The following is a 25,675-nucleotide window of genomic DNA, read 5'->3' on the forward strand; positions in this document are numbered from 1 at the left end:
CAGCTGTGAACTGAGGATGTGGAGAACATACCTTTAATTAAAAGCAACCAAACAGCACTCCAAACTGTGACTTTAATGTGGCATGTGGAGAATTTCTTATTTACCAGATTACTCAGACTCGGTCCGGTACTCATGGAAAAAAACAACCTCCATAAACCAAATCGGAGTCTGGCTGTAAGATGCTCAACTGTTCTAATTTCTTACCTTATATTTTTTTAGAGAAAGGGATCAGCTGACAGCGTCACACACTTCTATTTAAAATTAGACTGCCTAAAAGAAATCTGTGCAGCCTTGACTAATACATAATTTCACTCTTCTGCAGTAGCTAAGTGAGATTACAGTCATTTCTATTTTAAGGTTTCTTAAGTATTTAAAGCCTTTGATGTCGTCTTGAAAATCCAGTCATGTCACTGCAATGTTTCAGAGTCAGTCTGTGGGTTTTTTAACACCCTGGATTTTTTACTTTTCAAAAATGAGTTTCATTTGTAATAGTCCTTTCATCTTTGCATTTAGTGGTGTGCTTTATTCATGGTCAAAGCATCCTCCAGTAAGATTACTAGTGGTGACTTTGAGCAATGACCCTCTGTCATCACATTAACTGATTTAGTGATTTAGTCTGTACTGATTCTAAATATTCCTTCACTGTGGGCTTTTAAAGCAAATCTATTCAAACGTTGTAGTACAGACAACTGCAATGCGATTTAAATACAAGCTTTTTAAAATCCAGAAAAAACAATGAAAAAGTGCTATTTATCTTCCATGAAAAAATTACATCCATTTAAAGCTACATTTTGAGGCAGCTATCTCATCCATATAAAAATATTAAATTAGAATGTTAAATTTCTTTGCAAGTTTAAGTCCATATTATTTTTTCCTTAATAACATTATATATTGAAATATGTTCTGTAAGAGATCATAGGCAGATGATAGATTTTTATTGTCATGTTGATCTATAAAATGATCTATAAAAGATCAGAGAAGACAGCATCCCAACTTTCAACAGATGGAATGGAAGAAAACGTGCCTCAGAAGTAGTTCATCTTTTTTCAAGTATTTTTTTCATTGGGCACATAAGACAAATGTCTGAACATGCAAAGAGTGTTCTGACCTCCTATACAGGATGCAAACAGAGAGTCCTCCTCTTCATATTCGTCTATTGCGATCTCCTCACTGTCCAATGTTGGTGATACAAAACTGAGAGCATTTGAATACAAATATCTGATTTTTCCAAGTGGGCTGAATTTGGGCAGTCAGGTATGGAGGGAATCAACTGATGAAATGCAGACCTCTGCCATAGACGTTCAAATATTCTGTGATCTTGTATATGGCTCTTCATTATATATTTATATATAATATTATTATTATATATTACTTGTATTATATATTCTTTATTTGCGAAGTAGCTATGATTCTAATAGCCAGAAATAGGTCAATCTTCCCAGCTTTGTATTGGAAAATGGAGCTCATGGTTTATGCAACTGATATACTGCTGGTCTTAAGTACAAGAACAAGAACTTAAAACATTTATGGATAATTTCTTGTAGACACAAGTTGAGCATAAGGCGGTAAGCTTGTGTTGGTGTGAAGAGATGAAATGAACTCGCAGCTAATTGAAATCTCTGAGAAAAACATCTGACTGAATTCAGTCCCCTCTAGAGCTCATGAGTGAGATGTCTGCACAGCTATTGTTAGCTTCTTTCTGAAATATTCCTGTACCACGATGTACAAAGACTGTTCAAAAACCTGAGTGAAACCATCAACAAAAATCCCTACCATTTTTTAAGGAATTTGATTATGATGCACAGAGGAACGTGCTGAAGCACATGATGCTGAGGCATCTGAAGCAGCTTTCAGCATCTGCTAAATAATTCATGGTTTTGGATTAATATATTTTTTGTTTTAGAAACTAATGTTCGTATTGATTCTGCCTCAGCCACCGTCTTTGTAGAATAAGTTTCCTTAAAACCTTGCAGTCATTACAATTGATAATTATAAATGTTAGAAGTTAACTGGCCAAGAAGCAGAGTTTTTTGGGGGGATGAGGCTCATCTCTCATTGCAGTAGAAATAGGGATAAAAATATTCAGTAAAACAGAACGCAGTATCTGAAGTAGATGTCAGTTTTAGCAGGTATATTTTCCCAGTTTTATTGTTTTCATAATGCAGTCAGAGTTCAGAGTGCATCTTCTGCCACAGAGTTCCCTTCAGATGTTGCTTTCATCCAGGGAAGCACGCACTCACTTGTATGAACGAGCAGATGCAGGCAGTGGTAATGTGGAGGCTCAGTCATCAGTATTAGCAATCATTATGCACTTCTAGAATATAAGTAGAAATACTTCCAATTTTGGCAAGTGTCTTTCTTGCCCATATTAGTTATTTTTAACTTCTCTGTAATCTCTGTTAATCCTGAGTACACAAAGTCCACAGAACAGCCGTGCAGTCACCAAGTTCTGCAGTAATGCTGAACACTGTGCATATGTACTTTGTCAGTCCAGCCTGTTTGCTTCTCTAGATTAACATAACACTGCTGCTGTAATCTCCTTACCTGACTGACTTCAGAGAGCCTACAGGGACTCCTCAGCAGGCCAGCCAACATGTTCCAGTCACAGAGGTCCAGAACCATGAGTTGTTAACCTACTGAAGTTCACAGCTGGTGCTGGCCTCAAGTTAGAAAACAGAATTTGTACTAATTTGCACTGCCCTCGTAATCAAGAGGCCAAAATTAGGTTAATTGTATCTAGCTTGAGATTTTTATGATCATGCAATTCAGTGTATCCAAAAACACACCAGTCAATTCCAACTATTCCTGGTGTGACTTTTTACTGTGGTCCAGAATACCTTGGGAAAGTTCAGTAGGAGAAAGAAGTGTTTCAAGCTGTTTTCCATGTTTTTGCTAAGGGATTGAGCCAAAAGCACGTTTATCAATTTTGATCTTGACTTTGAGCTAAAGAAACTTCAGATATTTTGCTGGTTTAAGATTATAACAGTTTGAAATAAGTGAAGTTCTATTGCTAACACTTTTGGTTATGCCTCTGAAAACAACCAGTCATACGGAAGTCCCACAGAAGTAGAGATGATAGGGAAAGAGGAGATCTAGCAGATAATACTTTATAGAGAAAAATGCTTTTGCAATGTCTTATTCATTTGTCATTTTCTAATAAATCAGAGTTCGCAGTATATATTTAAACAGATGTACCAAATAATATCACTCAAAACTGCAAAGTTAGGGTAAGTTAAAACTATTTTAATAGCAAACAGGCTCTGTAAAGCTATACCAACAGCTGTCATAATGTAAATGCAGAGTACCATTGGCTGGGTGCTTAGGTGAGTCTTAGGCAGATAAAGTCTTGCAGTGCTTCATTAAACTCCAGCTGCTTCTAATTGCTGCAGATCTTTTGAAAAGATGTAGCCTGTAAGACATGCACGTGCCAAATTAGAAAGGTCAAAGCAGTGTGTTCACAGTCAGTGACAAAAACAATTTGTGCTGATTATGGAGCAAAAGAGCATACGCGATAGAAAGCCCTATTCAGTGGCAGCTGTATTCTGCCTAGCGGCTGATCTTTAAATGCTTCTGCTCACTGTGGCATGTGCTGAGTTAGTTTACTTCTGATGTGGTGAAATGTGATTGCTTGGGCCAAATCTTTAAAACTGAAGCAAGCTTTATTGATAGCTGCATTCAGAAGAGCATTGAATGCAAAACACGCTTAGTTGACTGCCTAATTTTAAGTCCTAAAATTTGGAATTACTTGGAGTAATGTTTATTGGACTTTCTTCTTCCTTTTGATCTGTTGTACTTAAATATTAATTAACAACAGCAAGACTCATCATAAAATGTAACAAATGCCATTCTTTTTCACTCTTGTTTGTTGTTTTCAGGTAAGTTTTATTTTTTTTTCTTTCAGATTTAAATCCTCACAGAGTTTAAATGAGCAGCTCTCTAAAGATTTACTTTGTACTGTGTGAAGTTTGTCTTATTTCTTGATGTACTCTGCTAAAGTTAACTCTTGACTGTAGTGTGTCACAGTGTCTTGTTAACAGCATGTTTGTGGTTGGTAAGGTGAAGTACTGATAACCTCCTTTTGGAATGACTGTTCTTGAGTGTTTTTGGTGTTTCATAACTTCAGACTTCATAGTTTTAAAATGCCTACGAAAATGTACAAATTTGTTCCAGGTAAGTGGTGTAAAATCTCATCTGACGGTGCACAGTCATGTGATTTTGCTTAGAAATAATTTGTACTTACAAAGCAAATGTGTAGTATAACTAAATAATCATCATTTATATTTTTATGGTGTTGGCATCTCTGTCCTGAACTGGTTATTTATCTGTTTATCTATATGCTTTTTTGACCTTTTTTTCCCCTTAATATTTATTTTTTGTATATAATAAGCAGAAATTCTATACTCCCATTGTGAGATTATAAGCACCAATACCAGCACATAACAATTGGCTGGATAATAAGGATAAGAAGAACCCTTTGGTTACCAGCCTATATTCTCTCTCAAATCATTAAATAGAGAAATGGACATGGGCATCTACTGAAAGCATCCTCTTCTCCATTCTGAAATCAGTACAGGATGAGAGTATGACATATTAGGTGAATTTAAATTTATGGCGATAAACTTGGAGTTACGTGTCATTCTTATATTTTATTCTTTTGGTGGGTTGCTTTTTTTTTTTTTAAAAAAAAAAAAAAAAAGTTTTATAAATTAACCTGTTCTTTTCTCTTCCGCCTTTATCCTCTCCAAGGTTATGCCTTCCTGCTGTTCCAGGAAGAAAGCTCTGTACAAGCTCTGATAGATGCCTGTTTGGAAGAAGATGGGAAACTTTACCTGTGTGTGTCAAGTCCCACAATTAAGGATAAACCAGTAAGTAGCTTATGCCATGGCACCTACGCTGGCCGCTGACCCATGTGCTGTTACTCTTTTCAGTCAAATAAATAAATAAATGCTTACTGTTAATTGACTTGTCCACTTCCTGCTGCTGCCCTTGATGTTACATTGAATTGACTTTATGTATCAGTGTAACACGGTTTGAATGTTTGCTTCTTTCTGATAAGTGTCATGTTCAATTAACTTTTATATTTGGTACTTCTGGTATCTCACAGGAGTATGCATTTTTTTACAATGTTAGTTATAAAACAATTAGAATGAGCAATTTTCACTCTGTGTTGTTTGAAAGAAAGCTTTATGCAGTGAAATGAAAAAAATTAACTACATCTTCTTCTTTCCCTCCATTAAATACCAGGTAGTTTCAAATATCCCCTGTAATCTGTTATGGTTCTTAATTATTATTTGTCCTGAATGCAATAACCAGGGCATCTATAACTTAGGTCAGGCCAATTTACCGTGTATAAACTGAAGAGTAGACAAAAGTAATGCAGAAAGCTATGGCAGAACATATGGTATCTTGTTTCTATTGTTAACATCTCTAATACTCTTCAAAGCTAGTCTTTTTCATGGCTGTAGGTACATACAGATTAGATGGAAACTACAAATAAATATAACTAGATAAAAATATGTTGCCTTCTTAAAACACTGTTTAATAAGCTTACACAGATAAATGAACAATCTAATATTTCAGCACAGTCAGTGTGTGCATGTACACAAGGAGTTAAGCAGATTTGAGCAGCTTTATATCCCAAGGACTGCAGAGCAGTTTCTTTCTGCATAGTTTGAAGATTTCTTCTCAGCTGCTTAACAGAAGTGAGCAACTGCAATTTCAAAATAAACTCTTTTTGTATCCAAGCACAGAAATTTCTCTCTTCCCATTTATCTGCACTTAAAAATGTGTGGTTCATTGAATGTGATGTCCAAACTCCACCTGTAATTATACACAGGTGATAAAATGTTCTGGAAGTCCTTTCTCATATTGCTTGTTATAAATGGCAGTTGGGGGCAGGGAAAGAATGAGGCAGGAGAGTTTGCTATGATGAAAAATTTAACTCAAGCCTGGCCTCTAGAGGTGATAAATTAATTGTCCACTTCCTCTCAAACACTTGGATAAGCTACATTCTTGGCATTTTAGTGCTTGCACCACTGATTCACTGCTTTTGCTAAATTAAAATTATATTGTTAATTAGAATATGATTTAGTAACTCTTACTTTATTTTGAGTTGTCAACTTCCTCAACTGAAAATAACCTCTAATTCCCTTTGCAGGTGCAGATTCGACCTTGGAACCTAAGTGACAGTGACTTTGTGATGGATGGGTCTCAGCCTTTGGACCCAAGGAAAACTATTTTTGTTGGAGGAGTTCCGCGGCCCCTCCGAGCTGGTGAGCAGAAGGGAAATGCAAGGCATATAATGGAATTTTCAGATTAAGCAGGAAACTTTAAAAGAAGAAAAGATGTACAGTATGTGTAGAAGAAATAGAGCAGAAAATATATCCTGTATTTTCTTAAGATCATAGCTCACTTTCTAAGTCGGTCAATTTATTTTTGTCTACAAAATACAAAACCTGATTTTTTTAATCTTCTAAATAGATTACTCATTTGGATAATAAACAGAAACAGTTTTCCTCAAATTTGTACGATATACAGAAATTGGCTGATATTCTGTATACATCCACCATCTTAATCCTAACCCTGATTTGCTTGCTGAGATGCAGATGAGTTTCCCTGCCCTTTGAAGGCCACTTTCCAGACCCACTCTTAGCCCATACAACTGTAACTCCTTGCTTTCTCTTTCTTCCAAGCCCAGTCTTATCTGTAATTCTCTGGGAAGCTGTATACAAGATCCTCAGTAATGGCTCTCAGGAAGATTTCTCCTAGCCCAGGTTTCTTGGCAGCTCCCATTTTCCCCACCATCTTAAAATAAGGCATAATTGTAAGAGAGGTTAATTATGTAAATGATAACAATTAAACATCACCTCATGTCTAATTATAGCGCTTCACAAAACTCATGAAAGTCACTTGGCCTTTCATAGATTGTTTATGCATTACATTTGAAAACAGACAGTTACGTTCTCCAGAGCACACAGTCAGCTTCTAGTTCTTCTTGTTTGCAACTTTCAAGGTCTCATACAGACACTTTATGTAAGATGTCTGAACACCGTGTGGTCTCCTCGTCCTGGAACCATATCTATTCTCTGTATGTTGGCAAGATTAACTTGCTGAAATTATTTAAAATGCTTTTAAGACCTCTTGTTTATTCCAGACTTACTTTCTGGGATCATTATCTAAATAATGGTTACAAATGGCAGGAAAGCCGAAGAATATTTTAGTCTATGTGTTGTGGAGGCAGTTTTCCCTTCCTGTTTGGAGTATAAGTTTGGTGAAATGGGTCAGACAATTTGCTTGTTGCAATGGACAAATTAGCATTTGGTCTTACCTTAATGTGACACTTGCTTATCCAAATACATGGTTAAATTATTGAACATATTCAGTTTAATAACTGTCTCTATTCTATATGTGGTTAACAAGTTTTTTGAGAATTTCAATGTTTTAAACACAATAACCTTTTCCTTTCAGCTTGGATCTCTTAATTTTAACTTGCTGTCAAGGGGTTTTCATACATTGGCATTAAAAAAAAAATCACTGATTTGGCATATTCCAGTGCCAATTTGTTCTTCATCAGATTTCTTTCACTATCAGCTTATAGAGAGAAAATGGCTCAGCAGCCATACGCCTTTGCACACTTTACATGCCTCTTCTCCATTTCCTTCAGTTCTTTATCTTCCCCTTCTTTCTGCATGTTTCCTTAGCCATTCACTCACACTGTCTTCTGAGTGATATCCATAGCTTCCTTTTGAGTTGTTTGTGTAGGAAAAACATCAAACCACTTTCAAAGGCCCAAAATCAAGTTAGTATTCTAGAAAAGTATCAAATTAAAGTTCACTTGACATGTTGGCATGTGTTAAATACAACTTTTGGTGTTGCACCAAATTTTGTTTAATATATTAAATGCTTCCTTTAACTTCTTTTCAGACTCCTAACATGCAGGCTAAAATAGCAGATTCCAAGTGACCATATATTTAAAGTAGTGTTAACAAGCCTTGCTGCCACTAGGATAAACCCTGAGTACTTAATCTCAGACATCGCGGTTTCAATTTGTTGTATGATAAGTTTGAGTAAAGTTGAACTGATACCTGTTCTAGCAAGGTGTGTTCTTTCTGCAGTTCAATCACAGCAAGTTTCACTTTGTCTGTTTTTTCTTTCCTTTATATTTTACTGTAATTTCTATACAGTTGTTTCAAGCTGTTTAAAACCAGTGTGTAGGTTTGCTATTTTAGACGTTGGAATACAGGCTCACTAAGGCAAATACCGCTACTTTTGAATCCAGCAAACCATTTATGTTGAATCCATATTTTTAAATTGCCTTCTTGCAGTTGAATTGGCAATGATTATGGACCGTTTATATGGAGGTGTCTGCTATGCTGGCATTGATACAGACCCAGAGTTGAAGTATCCAAAAGGTGCTGGCAGAGTGGCTTTCTCTAATCAGCAGAGCTATATTGCTGCTATCAGTGCTCGCTTTGTCCAGCTCCAACACAATGACATTGATAAACGGGTAAGTAAAATGGTATGAAATGATTGTTACTAATAAAACTGCACAGAGGTTAAAAACATCCTTACACTAATACTGTGTTAGAGAACAATAACTTCTGTTCTACAGTGTATAATTTTTAATTTTTTATAGTACAAAAAGTAGACTTTAAACATCACAAGTAACAATTTTAACACTGAAACAAGAAAATAGTTGGTGGTAAACTCAGTTTAGTCTCATCTTTTTGTTTTGACTTCTAAAGGTCAAGCACTGTTGAATTAACCCACCTTCTTTTGAGCTTTTGTCGTTTCCTTGTTATGCATCAACACGTTTTATTTCTGGCTATCAATGTGGCTTCTGGCTACTTGTATCGTTTATGGCTGTTCTGCAGTTCGGCAGCTTTTTCTCTCTCCACAGTGTATGCCTAGCCTTAAAATTCCCCAATGCAGGTACTACTGTAGGAATCATAGGCAATGATGACCTCAAAATATTGGGTGTTAACCAAAATGAGATGCCAAAAAATGCTTGATGAGTAAATGGGAGGGGGAAAAAATGAGGTGTTGCTGCCTTTTTTTTCCTCAGTCTATGGGCTGTAAGGGTTTTCCAAGTAGGGGATGAAATTACTAATTACTAAATTCTAATTGTAAGACATTGTCAGAACTTTATTTCCAGATTGTATATCTTCAGACTTTTTCATCTCTCAATTACACACACAAATAGCACCCAAGCTTTTGAGGACTTAGCATTTAAAATTATTCAGAAGAACACATAACATGCAGTGCTGGTATGTAGAACAATAAGGATGGCTGTTTTTCTACCTAATCTATTATGAATTGGTTATTAAGAATCAGCTTGATGGGTAGTGAGAATGTCCATCATATGCAATGTGTAATTAAAAACACACCTGCAGAGCACAGTCCAAACTGGTTTTAGTTTCTGTTTAAAAACATGGACTGTTTTTTGTTGCTGTCAGATGAGATGAGCTCACAGTTACATCTCCTCAAACTATTTCTGTGTTGCTACTGCATGTTGTGATTTTATCTAAGATGAGGCTGTTCCTTAATCTTCATTGTTTGCTGAATTCTTACAGTTTCTCCTGGGAGCCTAACAAAATGAATTTGGGAGGGTCAAATCCTTTAAGGTTTATGTATCACTTGTGCCTGAAAACCTGTTCTTTTCCTAAGCTTTTAAGACACATCCACAACTGATACTAGTTGATAATTGTTTCCAACAACCAGTATTCATCCCAGATGGTTGACTGAGAATTTAAGCTTACTTCATTGTCTTTTATATGTTTTTAATGTAGGTCTGACCATGAGTTTAAAGAAGCAGGAATTCACTTAATTCTGTCCTCAAAGTTTTATATTCAATAGATTGAAATCTCTGAATTGTACTGTACCCATTCTTAAAACTATTTCACTAGTAATGGAAACAGGAAGTGAGAGTCTATTTCAGAACTTCATGAGTCACATTTTAGAAATGTGAGTAGATGGAGATCTAGAGATATGCTGGACATTGAACCCGTTTTGTTCCAATTTCATTTGAGACAATGGCACAGTATCTGAGATGCAGACATCTTCAGTGTCATACCAGCAGCATGGTGTAATTAAAGAAGACACAACTGTTCTATCAGTACCATAAACCATAGATATCACTTGCCATATAAGCTTTACTTCAAATAAGTAGCATTTGTTGACAAATAGAAGTAAAATTCACCGTAAATATTTTTGTGCAAGTTTCTTGTTTTTCAGCTTACTGCTCTGTTCTGTGTCTAATATTGTAATCCTTCAAGAGTAGTTACTGTGGTCAATTTTTCCATGCAGTAAACAGACTTTGTTACAGCAAAACTATTTACTCAGTATGCATATCTCATCTTTTTCTAAGTCTTTTTTAAATGTAGCTAACTGAACTTAAACACGTTATAAATAGTATCACAGCAACGTATTACACACCCACAAACTACTGACTTCTCCAGAAGAAATAAACAGTCAATTGAAATGTTATTTACATTTAAATGCCATGATTCAGAGGAACAGAAACAGGAGAGAACTTGCATGCTGTCAGCTCCTGTAGTAGCATTATGGCACTGCCTGGTCACACACCAAGTACTGCTGTGGTTGGCACAGGTGCTCTTCAAGACAACAACAACAACATCCCTGTCCTTGGATGTTTACAGCTGAGACAAGGACAGTAGTCCACTGCTCCAGCCTATTTGTTATTGATTGCAAGGCCACAGTTACAACTTTGAAATCTAACCACATTTCTAGAGCTAAACACAAAAGTTAGTGATTTTTGCAAGCATAAAGCAGGGTGTTTAACACTGGTGCATTTAATTTTGTTTAATGTGAATCATTTCTCCATCAGTTAGTTTGGTCCTGCATTTTTGCAGTTCACAAAAAGCAACCAACACCAAAAAAAACCCAATAACCCACCACTGGAGCTCAACAGACTCTCAACTCTGAAGTTTGGAAACACAGGTTTGTTTTCCTCAGTCAGTTTCCTTCATATGTGCAGCTCTCTCTTGCTCTGCCATTGTAACAACTGTATTCACTGCTGGAAGCTTCCCAGCTGCAAAATCCTCGGGGCACTATTTTTGCCATACTTTGATCTGAGTCCTTTTCTAAGGAATGTTGACTTGCTATCTAAGTATGGTGCTCCTTGAGATTTTCTGACAAGCAATCTGGTTGGCATGGAAATCTACCTGCTGAGCCCTTTGGGTTAATGCAGCATCAGTTTGAAGCCTTCTACAGAGTCAAAAGAATTAAAAAAAAAAATTTAAAAATGTTCCTTCTATTCATACTTAGCAAAACTGTGTAATCTACTTACAGTTATTTCTCTCTCTCGATGCAGGTGGAAGTGAAGCCATATGTGCTGGATGATCAGCTTTGTGATGAATGTCAGGGGGCCCGTTGCGGTGGAAAATTTGCTCCATTTTTCTGTGCTAATGTTACCTGTCTGCAGTATTACTGTGAATACTGCTGGGCAAGCATACACTCTCGTGCTGGGCGAGAGTTCCACAAACCACTGGTAAAGGAGGGAGGTGACCGACCCCGCCACGTGCCGTTCCGCTGGAGCTGAACCCCAGGCCTCCCCCAGCAACAAGTACTGGAGTAGATAAAATCGAGGGAAAAAGAGAGCGCTGCCTCAGGGCTTAGTGTTCTGGAAATTTGTGCATTCGTCCTCGACTTTAATGAAGATATGGGTCTTTTTATTACTATTATTATTATTTACAGTCACATTACTGAACTCAGTGTCCAGTATAATACAAACCGGCAGAGTGTAACTGTACTGATTTTGCACTTTGATTCACACAAACATCTGCTTGGTACCTTAATTTCCTACACAAGACTTGTCACTAGTGACATTATGTAGACTGCCATTCTCATCAGCCTTCACTGGGTTGATGTGTATGTGATGAAGATTTTTTTATTATAATTATAGTTATTTTTATTTTTAAACTGGAGCATGCACTTATTTTCAGAAATGTAGACTTGCCCCTAGCAGATGACTTACCAAAGGTAATATTCACAAGTAGGTGGCAGATGTAGCAAAAACTTAAACAGATATTCCGCAATCGTTAGTTTGGGTCATTTAGAGTAGTAATAACCCTTAAAGAAAATAAGCCTTTAGTTGCTCTCCATTTTTGACTTGTAAGGATGATACCTCATAAGCTGGATCAGACTTTTTTTTTTTTCTTTTGTTTTGCTGAGGGTTTTTCTTTTTTTCTTTTTTTTTTTTCTTTTTTTGTTGTTGTTGTTTTGTTAGGTCTTTTAGTGTTATGTAAATGTATGCTGCAATAGCTTTTGCTGCTATTAAAATGGTATTACTAATACCATAATACTCTATTCAGGCTAGGGTATCAATTAAAAAGTGAATATGTGATTAAAATAGTGATGGCTGCTGAAAAGCTTCCAAGGAAGGTCAATATTTTTTGACTGCATGTTTACTTAATCAGGTTGCTGCATGCAATAAATTTTATATATGTCTAATATAAAACCTGCCCACAATGCACAAATTATGAGTCTACTTAGGTGACAAAATATTGAGTAACAAAGAGAAAAAATTGATTACTGACTGGAGGAAGGCATGCCTCAGTAAATGTAATGCTTCTGAAATTAGGATCAGCCCATTACAGAATGACCTATACTACAAGAAATATAAAAACTAGCTGTAGGATATTCATAAAACAAATTTGTGGATGGTAGATGAAGTACTTTGCGGTGCTCTGTTATATATCGTGCAATTTATTTTATATAGTAAGGTGATTATGTCTAGTACTGTGATCAAACTTAACTGTTAAAGCCTCTGTATCCGACATTAACACACTCTTGACAGTTCATAACAGGTACATAAACAGAAATGAGCTCTTAGTTACAATCTCTCTCCTAACGCTTGCACCAGTTATGTAGTTGCAGACTTTGTCCAGAAAACCAAAGAGCTCATACTAGCATACATACACTACCAATTAGATAGTCTGTCAAACTAATAAACTAGGCACATTTAAGAAAGTTAGAAAAAGAAGTGGTGCTAAAGAAATGTCTGCGTATAAAAGTAACATGAAATGTCTGCTCTGTGGATGTGGCGTTATCTCTCTAATCCCTGGATGTATCCTGTGAAGCTTGAACACAATTAAGACCTGCTAACACAGTGGACATTTTTTTAGCATGAACTATGGGGCTGCAGATAGCATATAAATATAAACACACTCGGTAAACTAATGATTGTGAGAATGTGTACACTATTCTTTTCTTTTATTTTTTCCTTTGTTTTTGCAGTTCTGGGGACAATCTGACTGGATATGACACCGCACAGTAGATTTAAATGTTCTGGGTTTTGTTTGTCGTGATGTCCTCGTTTGTGTCTAATTTAGTGAGCTGTTTTTCCCAGTGTTTAGTTGCAAGTATTGGCTTTGAAAGGAACTTTTCTGTTTTTGAAGAAAAAAAAAAAAAAAGAAAAAATAGTTTTTTACTGGTTTAAGATGCTAATTCTAATTATCCCTTTTGAGGTTCCTTCTGGGCATTTTTGTGATATTGCTTTTCCCAGCCCAGGTGTCTTTTCTGTTGTTTTTTTCATCTGTACAAGACATTTTGTTATGCACTACTTTTTGTATCTAGACAGTTTTCAACAGTCGGCTGATGATTTTTTTTAAAGAAAAAGGCATGCTTTCTGACTGACATGATCTTTTGCAATACCTCAATTTTGAAATATAGGAAAGAAAATGATATTTTCTAAGTAAGTTTATTCAGAAAAATATATATTAATTTAATTCTGCAAGAAAAATGATTTAACAGATGGGTAACTTTATTTTTTTCATGCTTATTTGAGTTTTTTTGAAAATGAAGAAGTTAGAGCTTTATAACTGTAATATTAAAGATCATAGCTAACCTACAGAAATCTACCTAATGATGTGAACGAAGCAAACCTTTTTGAAGAAATACCCCTCTTTCATGTACAAACAAACCCCCAGAGAGTGTGATAGAGTGAGAGAGAGAAAGAGTGAGAGAAAGAGAGAAGCTGGAAGATGTACAGTACAGCGTAACGTTGGGTTAAATTAAAAACAAAATTATCGTGAAAAACAGCTGTAAACAAACTCCATTTGGTGCTGAAAGTTGTGAATAGAAGGTGGAAAAAAATATTTTCCCTTAATTTGTATATTTATAATCAAGTGTGATTATGCACGACTGACCAGAATTGTGAGAGTTCTTCTGTTTGTATTTTTTTAAAGAGAACTTTTTTTAGTTTATTAAATTATAACATGCTCCCTTTTGTTTTGTAAATGAATGTGCCCCTGAGTTGTTAATATGTTATTATTAAAAGAGGGTCCTTCAAAAAAAAAAAAAGTTATTTTTTAAAATATGGAGTTCTGAACTGCAACTTGACTAAGAAGCCCCTGGGTACAACAGGTCCTATTGTGGCCTTTTCTGATGTGAGACTTGAACTAGTCGATTTTTTGAAGGCTAACCTAACCTCGACTATTTGTTGTTATGTGCAATACTGTTTGTACTGTTTGTATAAAAAAAAAAAAGAAAAATGAAAAGAAAAAAGGCATAAATCTTTATTGCAGATTTATTTTCATTGCAGACTTTAGACATTGTGATTCACTAAAATCATTTTTCTACTGTCAAATATGTACCTTTTCTTCATGCTGGTATTTTTTCAATAGTAATGTAGCCTTTGTACTGAGACAAATTTTCATTGTTATTTTTAGAAAGATTTTTTGCTAAGAAAAAAATTAAACATATTTACATATTTTTCATTTTTATTTCGTATTTTCTTTAAGGAGTGCTTTCTCAACCATTAATATAGTTGTTTCTGGGAGAGACTTTCATATCTGGTCAATGTCATTAATATTATTTTGTATTTTTACTTGGAATAAATTAATTTTATGATGCTAATTCTTTAAAAGTTTATTTTTTTTCATTTTCAGTTATTTTTGAAGCTAAAATCTTTGTAATATTGTTACTAAAGTGTCTAGTTTTTTGAAATGCAAAGCTTTATGTATTAACTTGCTGATGTGGTTTACAATAGTGTGGCAATGATGAAACGGTTGGTTATGTAAAGCGATTGGAAAATTGTAACAAAGAATTGGGCAATAAAATGACAGAATGAAGCAGAAAAGATGTGATATTTTGAAAAGCCTTTTCCTTTATCAAAATGATTTAGGGAGATAATAGGGATGTCACAGTACCAGTTCGCTGTCTAGATTTATACACCACCAGTGTTGATTCAATACGACTGCTGTTACAGTTAACTAAATCTACTGAAATGATGGGGTTTTGACCCTGCCCATTCAGCGTAATGCTCCATTACTGTTCTTGTCATTAACTTTTCAAAACTCTTTCGATAGTCTTAGACTGAATCTCTAAAATATATATTCTTCATTGTATTTTTGCCACCCTGTTAGTTAGTTATTTATGAACTAAAATGACCCTTTCCTGCACAACTTCCTTCTTGCATATATTTATCAGTGGCAGCATGGAGCAGACTGTAGGTACCCACATCATTTTCTAATGAAGTTACCACACAGTGTTGGTAGCTGCCTAGTTAATACAGAATAATGTACGTCCATTTCCTGGTAGCAATGCAGTAAATCATATTGCCACCATGTCTGAACATTAGTTCAGCTTCTTTGTCTTTCTCTGTTCTTCTCGGACTCTCCTGTGTTTTTGTCCTTTTTTTTTTTTTCTGTTGTGTTGGCAATACCAAATGCAACATCAAAACTTCACCTTCATTTACATCACCTTTTGTTTCCTATGCAGCCAGGAGAAACCCCTTCCTAATGCCAGTGACTGTTCTGTCACCTAAATAAATCCAGACTGAAACTGGTGTTGCGTAAACAGGGCATACAGTGACATTCTCTGGACAAAACAACTACTCCAAGTTATAGATGGCCTTTTAGACCAACTTATGCCAGTGTTAGAGTGGCTCATCTGTAACTTGTGGAAAGAAACGTGTCCAGAGTTGGCCTGTTGTGTATCCTCTGTGTGTTCAGTTCTGTAAGTAATGTATAGACTAGATCAAATAGTGAAGTAAAATTTAGACTCAAATTAGGTACTACTGGTTGGAATGTACACAAATTGAAAACAAAGGAGATTAAGGAATGAAGAGGGAATAAATAATTCCTGCTAAGTGGTACAAAGTTTATGCTTATATTTCTGCCTACATGCTTGTATTTTATAGCCTGCTAGCAAGGCATGGGCTAAAACAAATTGTATTGCAAATATGCAGTTAGCAAATAACTTTGCTGATTTCACTGTTAGAGTAGTTTAAAAAAAAAAAGAAAAAAAGAAAAAAAAAAAAGAATGGCGCTTAACTGGGAAAAGCTCCCATGTTAATATTTCAGTATTGTGACATCTCTACTTGCAAGGTATGAGTGAAAGATTAGTCACAGATATGTAGAAACGTCTCTTTTGTTTAATCTGGCTTGTATGTAGTTGCTTTTACGCTAGTTTGTATGATGTCAGTTAAACCCTTTTTCTTTTCCTTCCTTTTCTCTCTCTTTCTTTTTTTAAACAAACTTCTTATCTCTGCTGCTATAGTGTTCAGTCATACCACAGAGTATTTTATATTCATGTTAGTGACACTACTGTCTATACCCCCAATGGGTAGCTGGTCAGAAATCACATTGCTCACATAATTCTGGTACACTCAAATATTAATGAGAAAACGTTTAGCAGTACGTGAAAAATGAGGGTGCTAATAAGAGGTCATTTTGTTTATTTCCTTTCAGAAGTTTTTTTCCTGGATGTAGTTCTGTTGGGGTATCAAGTATTAGATATTTGTACTTTTACTGTCAAAGTAATGGACATAACTTTTAGCGCATTCACAGCTAAGATCTCTGTACTTGTTTTTCAACTAATTTTAAATGTACTGTATCTTTTATTACATGTTCTCTTAGATTGTTTTTGCTAGTAATTCTAACAAGGCTTCTTCCTTTTTGGCTTGGACTAATGCTTGTATGGAACTGCAGTACTGTGACTAAACATGGAGCTTAATGCTGCTATTGCTTACAACTGCTTAAACTTTGTAGTTTGGACTTTATTTTTTTCTGTAATAACTTATTAAATATAGTTGTATGAAGTACTGACACTTGTCATCCTTTGCACATGCTAAGGAAATCTTGGGGTATGTATGAGGGGAATGCAAGCGAGCTACAAAAAAACGCCAAATCCTCTGTCTATTGTACAACTTTATACCAGATAAGGCTCAGCACATACACACCGTAATTGTTTGCACACAAACCATCTTTCCCAATTACTTTGTGAGTACATTGTCCACTTAAATTTTCTTCTAAAATGGAAAAGTCACCTTTAAGAACTTATTAAGCTAAGTTTATTATGTTAAGTTGAAGGAAAATACAACAACATACAGTATAGAAATATTTCTGAGAATGTAGTTTTTTCCTACCAAATACAGTATCAAGTGCTTTTTCAGTTACTTTCTCTGAATGTAACAGTTGCCACTTAACTTATGTAGTGCTTTCTAATTGGCAGCTTAATGAAGGCTGCAAGCTAAACATTGGACAGATCGATTAACTAAAAGAGAGAGATAAAAGTACTACAATATTAGTTGTTAATGGTTTCTGTGCTAAGAACAGGAGACGATCAGTACTCAGCAATAGAGCTGTTTGGAACAACACAGAATGCTTCCATGAAAAAATTGTGACTTCTGCTATGTTGGGTGAGGGGAAATACCATGTGAATTGTGCATGTTTTATATCGCTGCTTTCTTTCATGTCTGTACTAAAGCACAGCCTGCTGGAACTATCAGTAACAGAAATTAGACTAACTCCAATGCTAGAAATTAAATGCCCATTTGGAAAGTATATGAAAAGCTGATGAGGTTGTGTATGCCAACCGAGTATTGTGCACACTCCCTCAGTGTGCAGAGCTTTGTGACTTTGCGCTATGCCATTTTATCCTAACATTACCACGTGCAGTAGCTTACATGCATGAAAGCACAAAGCTTGGATGCCAGAGAGAAAACAATGTTTAGGCACTGACTTCCTTTTAAACAGGCAGTGAATGTGTTCAGCTCTAAGGTCAACAGTCTACTGACTGCTCTTCCAGAAGTGGTTTTAGAAGACAGTGATCTGTAATAGGAATTCCAGTAGTAAATAATGTATGAAAACCTGTTGACTTCTGGTTACTTCAGACTTAAATTTGAGAAGGAAGCTCTTACAAATAGCTTCCAGTTAATGCGTTTTAAGCTCCAGCTGTAGAGTTCCTATGTAAGCAGTGCACTCCAAATTCTTCTGGACAAAACTGAGTTCAGTTTTATTCCAATTCTCTACTACAGAGAAAATTGCTGGAAGATGCACAGCAGCCTCTCTGAAACTTTTTACATAAAAATACTGCTAAATTCCATAATTCCCAACCCTTCATCGCTGCATTTCTAATAGGACACCCCATGCTACTTGTGAGGTACTGATACTGTCAGTTTTCCTTCTTCAGTTGATAGCATTGGACTCAGACAAGGCAATACTTTGTGACCTTGACTTTTCAGTTACTATCATGAAAAAAAGTTTAATATAGACCAAGTAGCCAGAATGAAAACAAACAAACACCAGCCACCATTCATAACCATACTATGAGCCTGAGCTCCACTGTACAGCATGTATAAAGAATAAGGAGTAAGGGCAAAGATGAGTTTCCTGCAGTTTTGCCTTTTGGTAACACAGTATCTAAAATATAAAATAGGACTGTTTATAGAAGCATAAATCTGTATGCCCTGAACCAAAGATGCCATTGCTGAAGACAGACAATGATTCCCATCATAAAGAGAGCTTGAAAGAAAAAAGCTTCTGTCTTTTTCCTCACTTCTTGTTTCTGGATGATACATGAGATCTGGTAGGTGACAATTGCTATTGAGAAGTGATGCCAAAAATAGGACAGCACTACATGACTTTCTCCTTTTGCTCTTTTACACAGTATTTAAACTCCTGTATTTGAATGTAATTTAGAACTATATTTATAGCAGCTTTTCTGCTCTGGAAACTGCTTTCACTTGCAGAAATGATGTTCACTAGTAATTAAGTTATATATTATAAGCTGCAGTGACAGCCTCTGTGCAAAACAGTTTGGGCTAAGCCTGCCTGCTTTTAATCCCAATTTCTTAACAATTATGAATCAACCTCTCCACTTGTGTTCCTATCAAGTGTGAAGAGTTCATGGGGATTGGTTTTGTGCATTCTTTTCACAGGAGAATTAAGCTGCATTCATAATGCCGCAGAAGCTACTGCAGAGTCAGCAAGTGGCAGTGCCTTTCTATCATGGAGTCCTCTTAAATCATGCTCTGAGGGAAGAGTGTAACAGAAATAGCACTAGCAAGAAGAGAACACTTCATATCAAGTGTTCAAACTGAATCTTTGCCCAATTTTAGGCCAGTCTCAAATGCATTGTCAGATTAGGAAATCTGGAGGGTTTTGTTCTCCCATTTGATGGGAAATGGAGCTGTGAGAAGACATCCAGGAAAGGTAGTCAATATGCTTCAGTTTGGAAGTTCAGAAAAGTCTGGCCCAGAGCTCAGGCTGTACTGCTGAGCTGGTGCCCATGTGACAGTGAGCTGCCCAGCTCCTGCTAAAAGCAGTTCTCCCTGGCTATCTCCAGCACACATGCTGTTCTCACAGACAGCCTGTCATCACCAGCTGTAACACCTGCTTGGAGTCCCAGGGCCCTTCTGCAACTCCTATTACTAAGCCATTCAGTAGTTATAGATTCATCCTGGCAATGGGACAAGGCGATCAGTGAAGACGCTACTTCTTTCTGGATCTAAAGAACACGATCTCCTTTCTGAGGTATCAGAAGGCAACTGGTGTCACCTGTCAGTCTCCCCATGAGCAGAGTCCCAGCCATGCCCTGGACCCTTTCACCTCTCCCTTCAGATCACCCTGATTTAACTCTGAAGAGTGAACAGAAAGCTTAACTGCAGGACTGCACAGCTGAGGAAAGAAGAGGGCACTATCAGGCTGCATTGCCTGGTGCGACCCAGAGCCACATGCCAAACTGAGGCCAATGGCTTGCTCTGGCATAGCTAGGTCAAAGAATCAGTAACCTAGTGTGTACCAAGCCCTGTGGTTCTGTTGAAGCACATAGGTATTTATAAAGCTGATCTGATTTTCAAATAGATGTAACTGAACTGCTTGCTATCTATGTGCTTCACAGTCTGCCTGAACCGTGCAAACATTTTGAACATTTATAATGTTTGCAAAAACTTTAGTTCCTTGTTTTTCAGGAGGATATTAATTAGCAGATAGGGAAGAGCAGTTAGAATTCATTCTTCTCAGGCCAGCCTATAACTTCCCACTCAAAGGCTGTATTGTTAATTGTTATTGAAAATAGTTAAGTTTTATCATTGTATAAAGACCTCAGTGCAAAGTAGAGCTCTGTTGGCCTGGAATTATATAGAACACAGACACAGATTGTACCCTGAAGTGCTTTCAGACTAGTTAGAGAAACCAAACATGTCATGTAAGAGGAATGAAAGGACTGAAAATAAAAGAGACTCCTCTAAGACCATGCAGGATCACTGTTGGGTTTTGGTTTTGTTTAAAAACAAACAAACAAACAAAAAACTAAATCAGCACAATCAGTTCCTACCTCTGTTTCCACTGTAGAAAACATTTACTGGTGTCTATTAATTCTGACACTAGACAACAATAAGGACTTTCAAAATATTGGTTCTTTCCCACTGCTAAAGGACTGAGGTTGAAAGCCTGATATTTGTTGGAGAGACTGGGCTGGCCAGAGCGGTTGTGCTTGTTTCACATTTAGCTGGCTCCCTGTCCTCAGTGTTAGATTTTATTAGATCAGTGCTTCAAAGACATGGCTATGATGTTCAATTAAGACTATGGCAGCATTCAAACAAACCTTGTACTCAGAAGTGCACAATACAGGAGGGTTCTTCTCAGAAATATCCCATTACATACACACTCATTTTCAACTCAGACTGAATTAGTCCAAACCTATTCAGTGTACTTATGTTAACACTACAAATCCCTTTGGACTGCAAATCAGATTGGCTGAAACAGGAAGAAAAGGCTAACTCAGACATGAGGAACAATTCAGACATCCAAGCTCACAACAGTTATGACTCAGTCAGGCTTGATTTCTGGCAGGCAGATTAAAATGCATTGTTTGTATCAAATAAAGCACGAATAACAGTATCCCCTTTGTCTGCCTCTTCAACATGCTGTTGTTATTAGAGCTGTTACAGACAATCTCCCCTACTGGTAGTACTCTCAAAGAGACTTTACCTTCAGTTTGCTGCTCACATGAGGTTTTATAGTGGGGCTGGTCTGGGTCCAGCGATGCAGAAGACTGCTCAAGTAGCTCTACGCTTCCTTTCATCTGCCCAAGTCCTGGGGTATATATTTGATTAGGTCACTGCTGGATTGTTCCTGTTCTTCAAGTTGCTCTGATCCAACCACTCCATCTGAAAAATGACAACAAAGTTTTCTTAGAGGTGCAGCTGATGAAATAATTCTAAAGGATGCAACTCCAACTCCCGCATTTACTTTTCTTAATTGGCTTTATTCTTAGAAAAAGAGCTTTTACAGGAGCTTTCCAGTAGGCCAAATGGTCATAAGAGTGCATTATCATTTCTTCAACCCTGTAGGATTGATGCCATCATACTTGTGAAATAATAGGGATATTCTCCATTTAGAATTAAAAGAAGCCTGACAGAATCAAGTGATGTCATTTGGGGATAACAATAGCCTTTCTGTTTGCATTGTTTCTGTATCCACTAGAAAATCAATAATAGATTTTTAAAGTAAATGTAGATAATTATTTTTATATGCATTATTATATATTATGCATTATTATACTTTACAGTTTGTATTATAACAGTAGCACTTCTTTCTGAATTCAGCTTTAGCTCAGGTGAAATGAAGCATCAGAGTGCTCAGAAAGGAAAAGAGGCGTACAAGAATGTTACTATTATGTGTCTAGAAAACAAGTTGTGCTTGGTGAGGGATCAAGCTGTATATTGAATTAGAACTCAGTAACCTGGTTATCTACCTTAACTCCCAATGGATTCTGAAATCTCACATCAAGTTTTTTATTATTCTTTGTTTTTTAATAAGCTGTGGATGACATATAGCAGGGCACTACTGTTTTGAGTAAAGTATACTACCTGTACACTTGTTCCTGGGACCAAAGTAACTGAACAATTGCAGGACTCATCCTTGTAGAGACCTGCTTTTCCCAAGCCCTGTACTGGTTTTTCTACTTTCTATTCCCCCTCATTATAGACGGCTGAAAACTGTACCGCCAATCACTGTATCACCTCACAACCCCTCCTCCTGGGATGCAGTTTCAGCCTGTCCAGCTTCCAAAGTTTGATTTTAACAGAATCCACCGACTTCATTTTTTTTTCCTACTCATGTCAGAAAGTCAGACTGCAGGAGCCCATCGTTTAGTAAACGTGGAATGTCTCTAGCAGCACACATGGACTACTTTAGAAATTGTAATTATTGGGTTGGCATTTTCAACACATCTCTGAAAACACAACATGTTATAATTTGAGTCCTTACTGTTCTACCACTTACCAACACACAGAAAAAGGAGCTGCAGTGGATCTGCTCGTTAGTCTCTCCACAATTAACACCTGCTACAGGAGATGTAAGTTCCCCAGCAGCTGGGAGCTTCCATTAGCACAAGGTCGAGGTTTCCTCAAACAATAAGGAGAAATTAGAAGCAAAGACATGAGGGACAACATCCAGTTATGTTTCTAATCCTCAGACTGACAAAGAAAACTCTGAGAACTCAAGGTCTAACATTTTGCTTCATTTTAAAACTGATGTCAGATTCTGGTAGAGGAATGGGTTGGGCTGTGGGGAAACAGCAGAAGTTCGTGCCAGCAGTGTAAGACAACTTCTGTCTGTACTACAAAATATTCTAGTGGATACTGTAAGGTGTGGAACTGTTCTAGTCATAGAGAGATCTCGGTGTTTCTTGGTTCTTTTGAACAGCTTTAAGTGCCATTATTCAAACCGCCGCGCGGGGGCCGCTCTGAGGAGGGGCTCCTTGAGGGTTGGGCGGGAAAGGCGCGTGCTGCCCAACGGCCCCGTGCCGCCCTCGCGCCTGCCCGGCCTCCTCAGAGCCGCAGGGAGCGGCGGGAAGCGGGCCTGCTCGTGGTGTCGAGGCCTTTCGCAGTTCTTTTATTATTATTATCATTATTTTGGGCATTTGCAGCCATCTGCCCACTAAGTGTATCTGTGCGCCCATCTGGTCGCTGCTCAGGTGGGAAGGCTGAAGCAGAAGGTTCCCAGAGGTAAGGTGATGGCAACTGTGTCTTGAGACCCTTGCTCCTCCTCGCCGCTCCCTGACCCATACAAGCCCATATAAAGTATCACGGTGTGGTTTTGGGTGTTTGTTCTTTATTTGTTGCCTTGATAAATAACAGGCACAGCCAAAGAGTGATGTAACTTGTAGCTGCAGGAACACACAGTTCTGCATTTTATAAACAGCAATTAGCTGCTGCTGACTGTACCAGCTGTGTAGAGCCTGAAATGCTGATCGCATCTTGTAGCTTTTACAAGGGCAGCAAAGAAAGCAGAAGTACCAGCTTGGAGCTCTGTGCCACATTGTGCTTTCTGGCTCACAAATGAACCGATAATGTAACTGATCAGAAGCCTAGGGGGGGAATATTACATTCGTTCCAAACAGTGGCAAACACTGGTGGGCAGGGAATGACTGTTAGTTTGCCTGCTGTGCGCAATGCTTCTCTGTGCAGTCCATTGTAAAGAGAATGCTCTTGAATTGAGTATGGGTAGTATTCAGACTTAATGTTTACCCATACCGATAAAGGCATTGCAGGCCCCAAAATGAGCAGGAAATAGCACCTTAGTGCTTGCAGTTTGGTTGATGAAGTTGTGTTTTGTGAGTGATGGTATTTGCAAGATGGAAGCACCAAGGATGAACAGCTGCAAGTGTTCCTGGATGTTTGATAATTTGGGATGAGTGAGGATGTGGGTAGCGTGTAGAAACAAGGAAAAGGCTTTAGATTTTTTCTTGAAGTCACACTTGCAGAGTGTAGCAGAAATGGTAAATGATGTCTTTAAGCAATGATTGAGCACCTGGTGGGAAGGCAGGGCCAACCCAGGGGAGCTCAGGTGCATGCATACCTGAGTGACCAGAAACCACGGAGTAGGATGCACCCCTTCTCAGACCTCATGTAAGGGTTGGCAGTGGAGGTATAGGTATCTTGCTGGAGATGCCTGCCTACCTGAACCTTTCTGAAGGTAAGCAGCTCTTTAACTTTATTTCTGCATCTGTGGATGTGCTTGTCCTCATTTACTGTAGACAGAGACTTTGCCACCCTGCTGTTATCGCTGTACATTCCATCATGTTATAACATTACACACTCAAATGTCTCTTTTTGTTCCTTAAATTAAGTAGCTCCAACTCAGATGGGATGTCGGAATCAGAATGTATTACTTTCAGTGTGCTAATGTCTTCTTTGTGTCCTTCTCTGGCTATGACAGAGATAGTATACAACTCAACTGCTATTTTCTAGCTCTGTTTACTAAACTTGCAAGAGCATTTATGTTGGAACATCTTGGTGAACTCTTCCCTTGGCTTATTGTTACAGTTTGCTACTTGAATTCATTATTTCTAGGATACCAGGTTGCAACTGATAAATATATCACTACAAATGTAGCATAAGTCACATGAGATGGGGTCAGAATACTTAAGCGTATCTGGAGAGAATAATACTTGTTTGAAGAGATTTGCAAAGACAACAGCAAAAAGCAGAGCACTGCTAACTGCTCGATCCACGTACTGGTGGTATACTGATAAGAATTCCTCTTTTTTTTTCAGTAGAGTATCTAAACAGCCACCCTGCATAAAGCATGGAATGGGATTACTCTGACATTTGGGAAATTTCTGACAGGTGTAGACCTGGTATGGGTAGCATAGCATTGCCTTGCAAAGTCCCTTGGTACTGGGGATATGGCCAGCGTGTTCTGGTAGTTCAGCTATTTCTGCGCCTCTGTGTGGCTGGGGCAGCCCTTTGGCAGGATGCAATGCAGTGCTCTTCCTTTCTCCCTCTTTCTGCTCCCCTGGTTTCTCTATAGTTCCTGTACATTTTGTATGTGAGTTTGAATGTATGGTTTGAAGACACTGATCTATAGATCTGCTTCCTCCCCTGATTTATAAAAAGGGAAATTGAGCAGTAAATGTTTTCCCTTAGCACATGGAATTCTCTTAGAACTCTGCGTATCTGCACCTGAATTTTACTTAAGAACAAAATTCTGCAGGTCATCATCTGTAAAAGTGTATTTGTTGATGACTTGCTAAATTAACAACAGGTTCTGAACACTGAGTTTTCTTAGCCATGAATGTGATTTAGCACTAAGAGAACAGTACAGGTTTTGAGTGTGTTTCCTTTTAAAGATTTGGTGAAAGAAAAAGCAGAAAGAACCTGACAGAGATTCTAAATCCAGGTGTGAGTTCTGTAATGTTACCTGGCTTTGAGTACTGTGTTGCTTTGGCTATTCCTTCGTTCTATTTAAAGTCTTAAGGAATTAGCATAGTTTAGCATTAACATTTGTACATAATTATATACTAAATGAATTCAAGTGGCAATTTCTTAGTCTAAATGGAGTCTTAGCCCTGTTGGTTTAAGCAGCAGATATGCTTATGTTGTTATAGAATCTCAGACTGTTCGTCTATGCAGAGGCTTCGG

General features: G+C 37.3%; 1 protein-coding gene and 1 long non-coding RNA gene across 15 annotated transcripts in view; one reads left to right on the plus strand and one right to left on the minus strand.

Annotated features, from left to right (window-relative positions):
• The window catches only part of CPEB3 (cytoplasmic polyadenylation element binding protein 3), a 114,389-nt gene extending 97,324 nt beyond the window's left edge, over positions 1–17,065 (plus strand). For 12 of the 14 annotated variants that reach the window (XM_015866938.2, XM_015866936.2, XM_032445424.1 and 9 more), the window contains 4 exons: positions 4,747–4,865; positions 6,158–6,272; positions 8,325–8,506; positions 11,333–17,065. In XM_015866938.2, coding sequence (XP_015722424.1) covers positions 4,747–4,865; positions 6,158–6,272; positions 8,325–8,506; positions 11,333–11,560 — 644 coding nt within the window. In that variant the 3' untranslated portion in view covers positions 11,561–17,065. The remainder of the gene's footprint in view (positions 1–4,746; positions 4,866–6,157; positions 6,273–8,324; positions 8,507–11,332) is intronic. The other 2 variants (XM_015866945.2, XM_015866942.2) reach the window with 1 other exon arrangement.
• On the minus strand, positions 1,388–25,208 carry LOC107315980. Its single transcript, XR_001556141.2, has 3 exons — positions 22,533–25,208; positions 21,237–21,415; positions 1,388–3,409 (listed from the first exon to the last, which is right to left on the minus strand). It is a non-coding gene; the product is annotated as an uncharacterized LOC107315980 (long non-coding RNA).
• Positions 25,209–25,675: the final 467 nt, after the last annotated feature.

Source organism: Coturnix japonica, chromosome 6 (genome assembly GCF_001577835.2).
Source record: "Coturnix japonica isolate 7356 chromosome 6, Coturnix japonica 2.1, whole genome shotgun sequence".
NCBI lineage: Eukaryota > Metazoa > Chordata > Aves > Galliformes > Phasianidae > Coturnix > Coturnix japonica.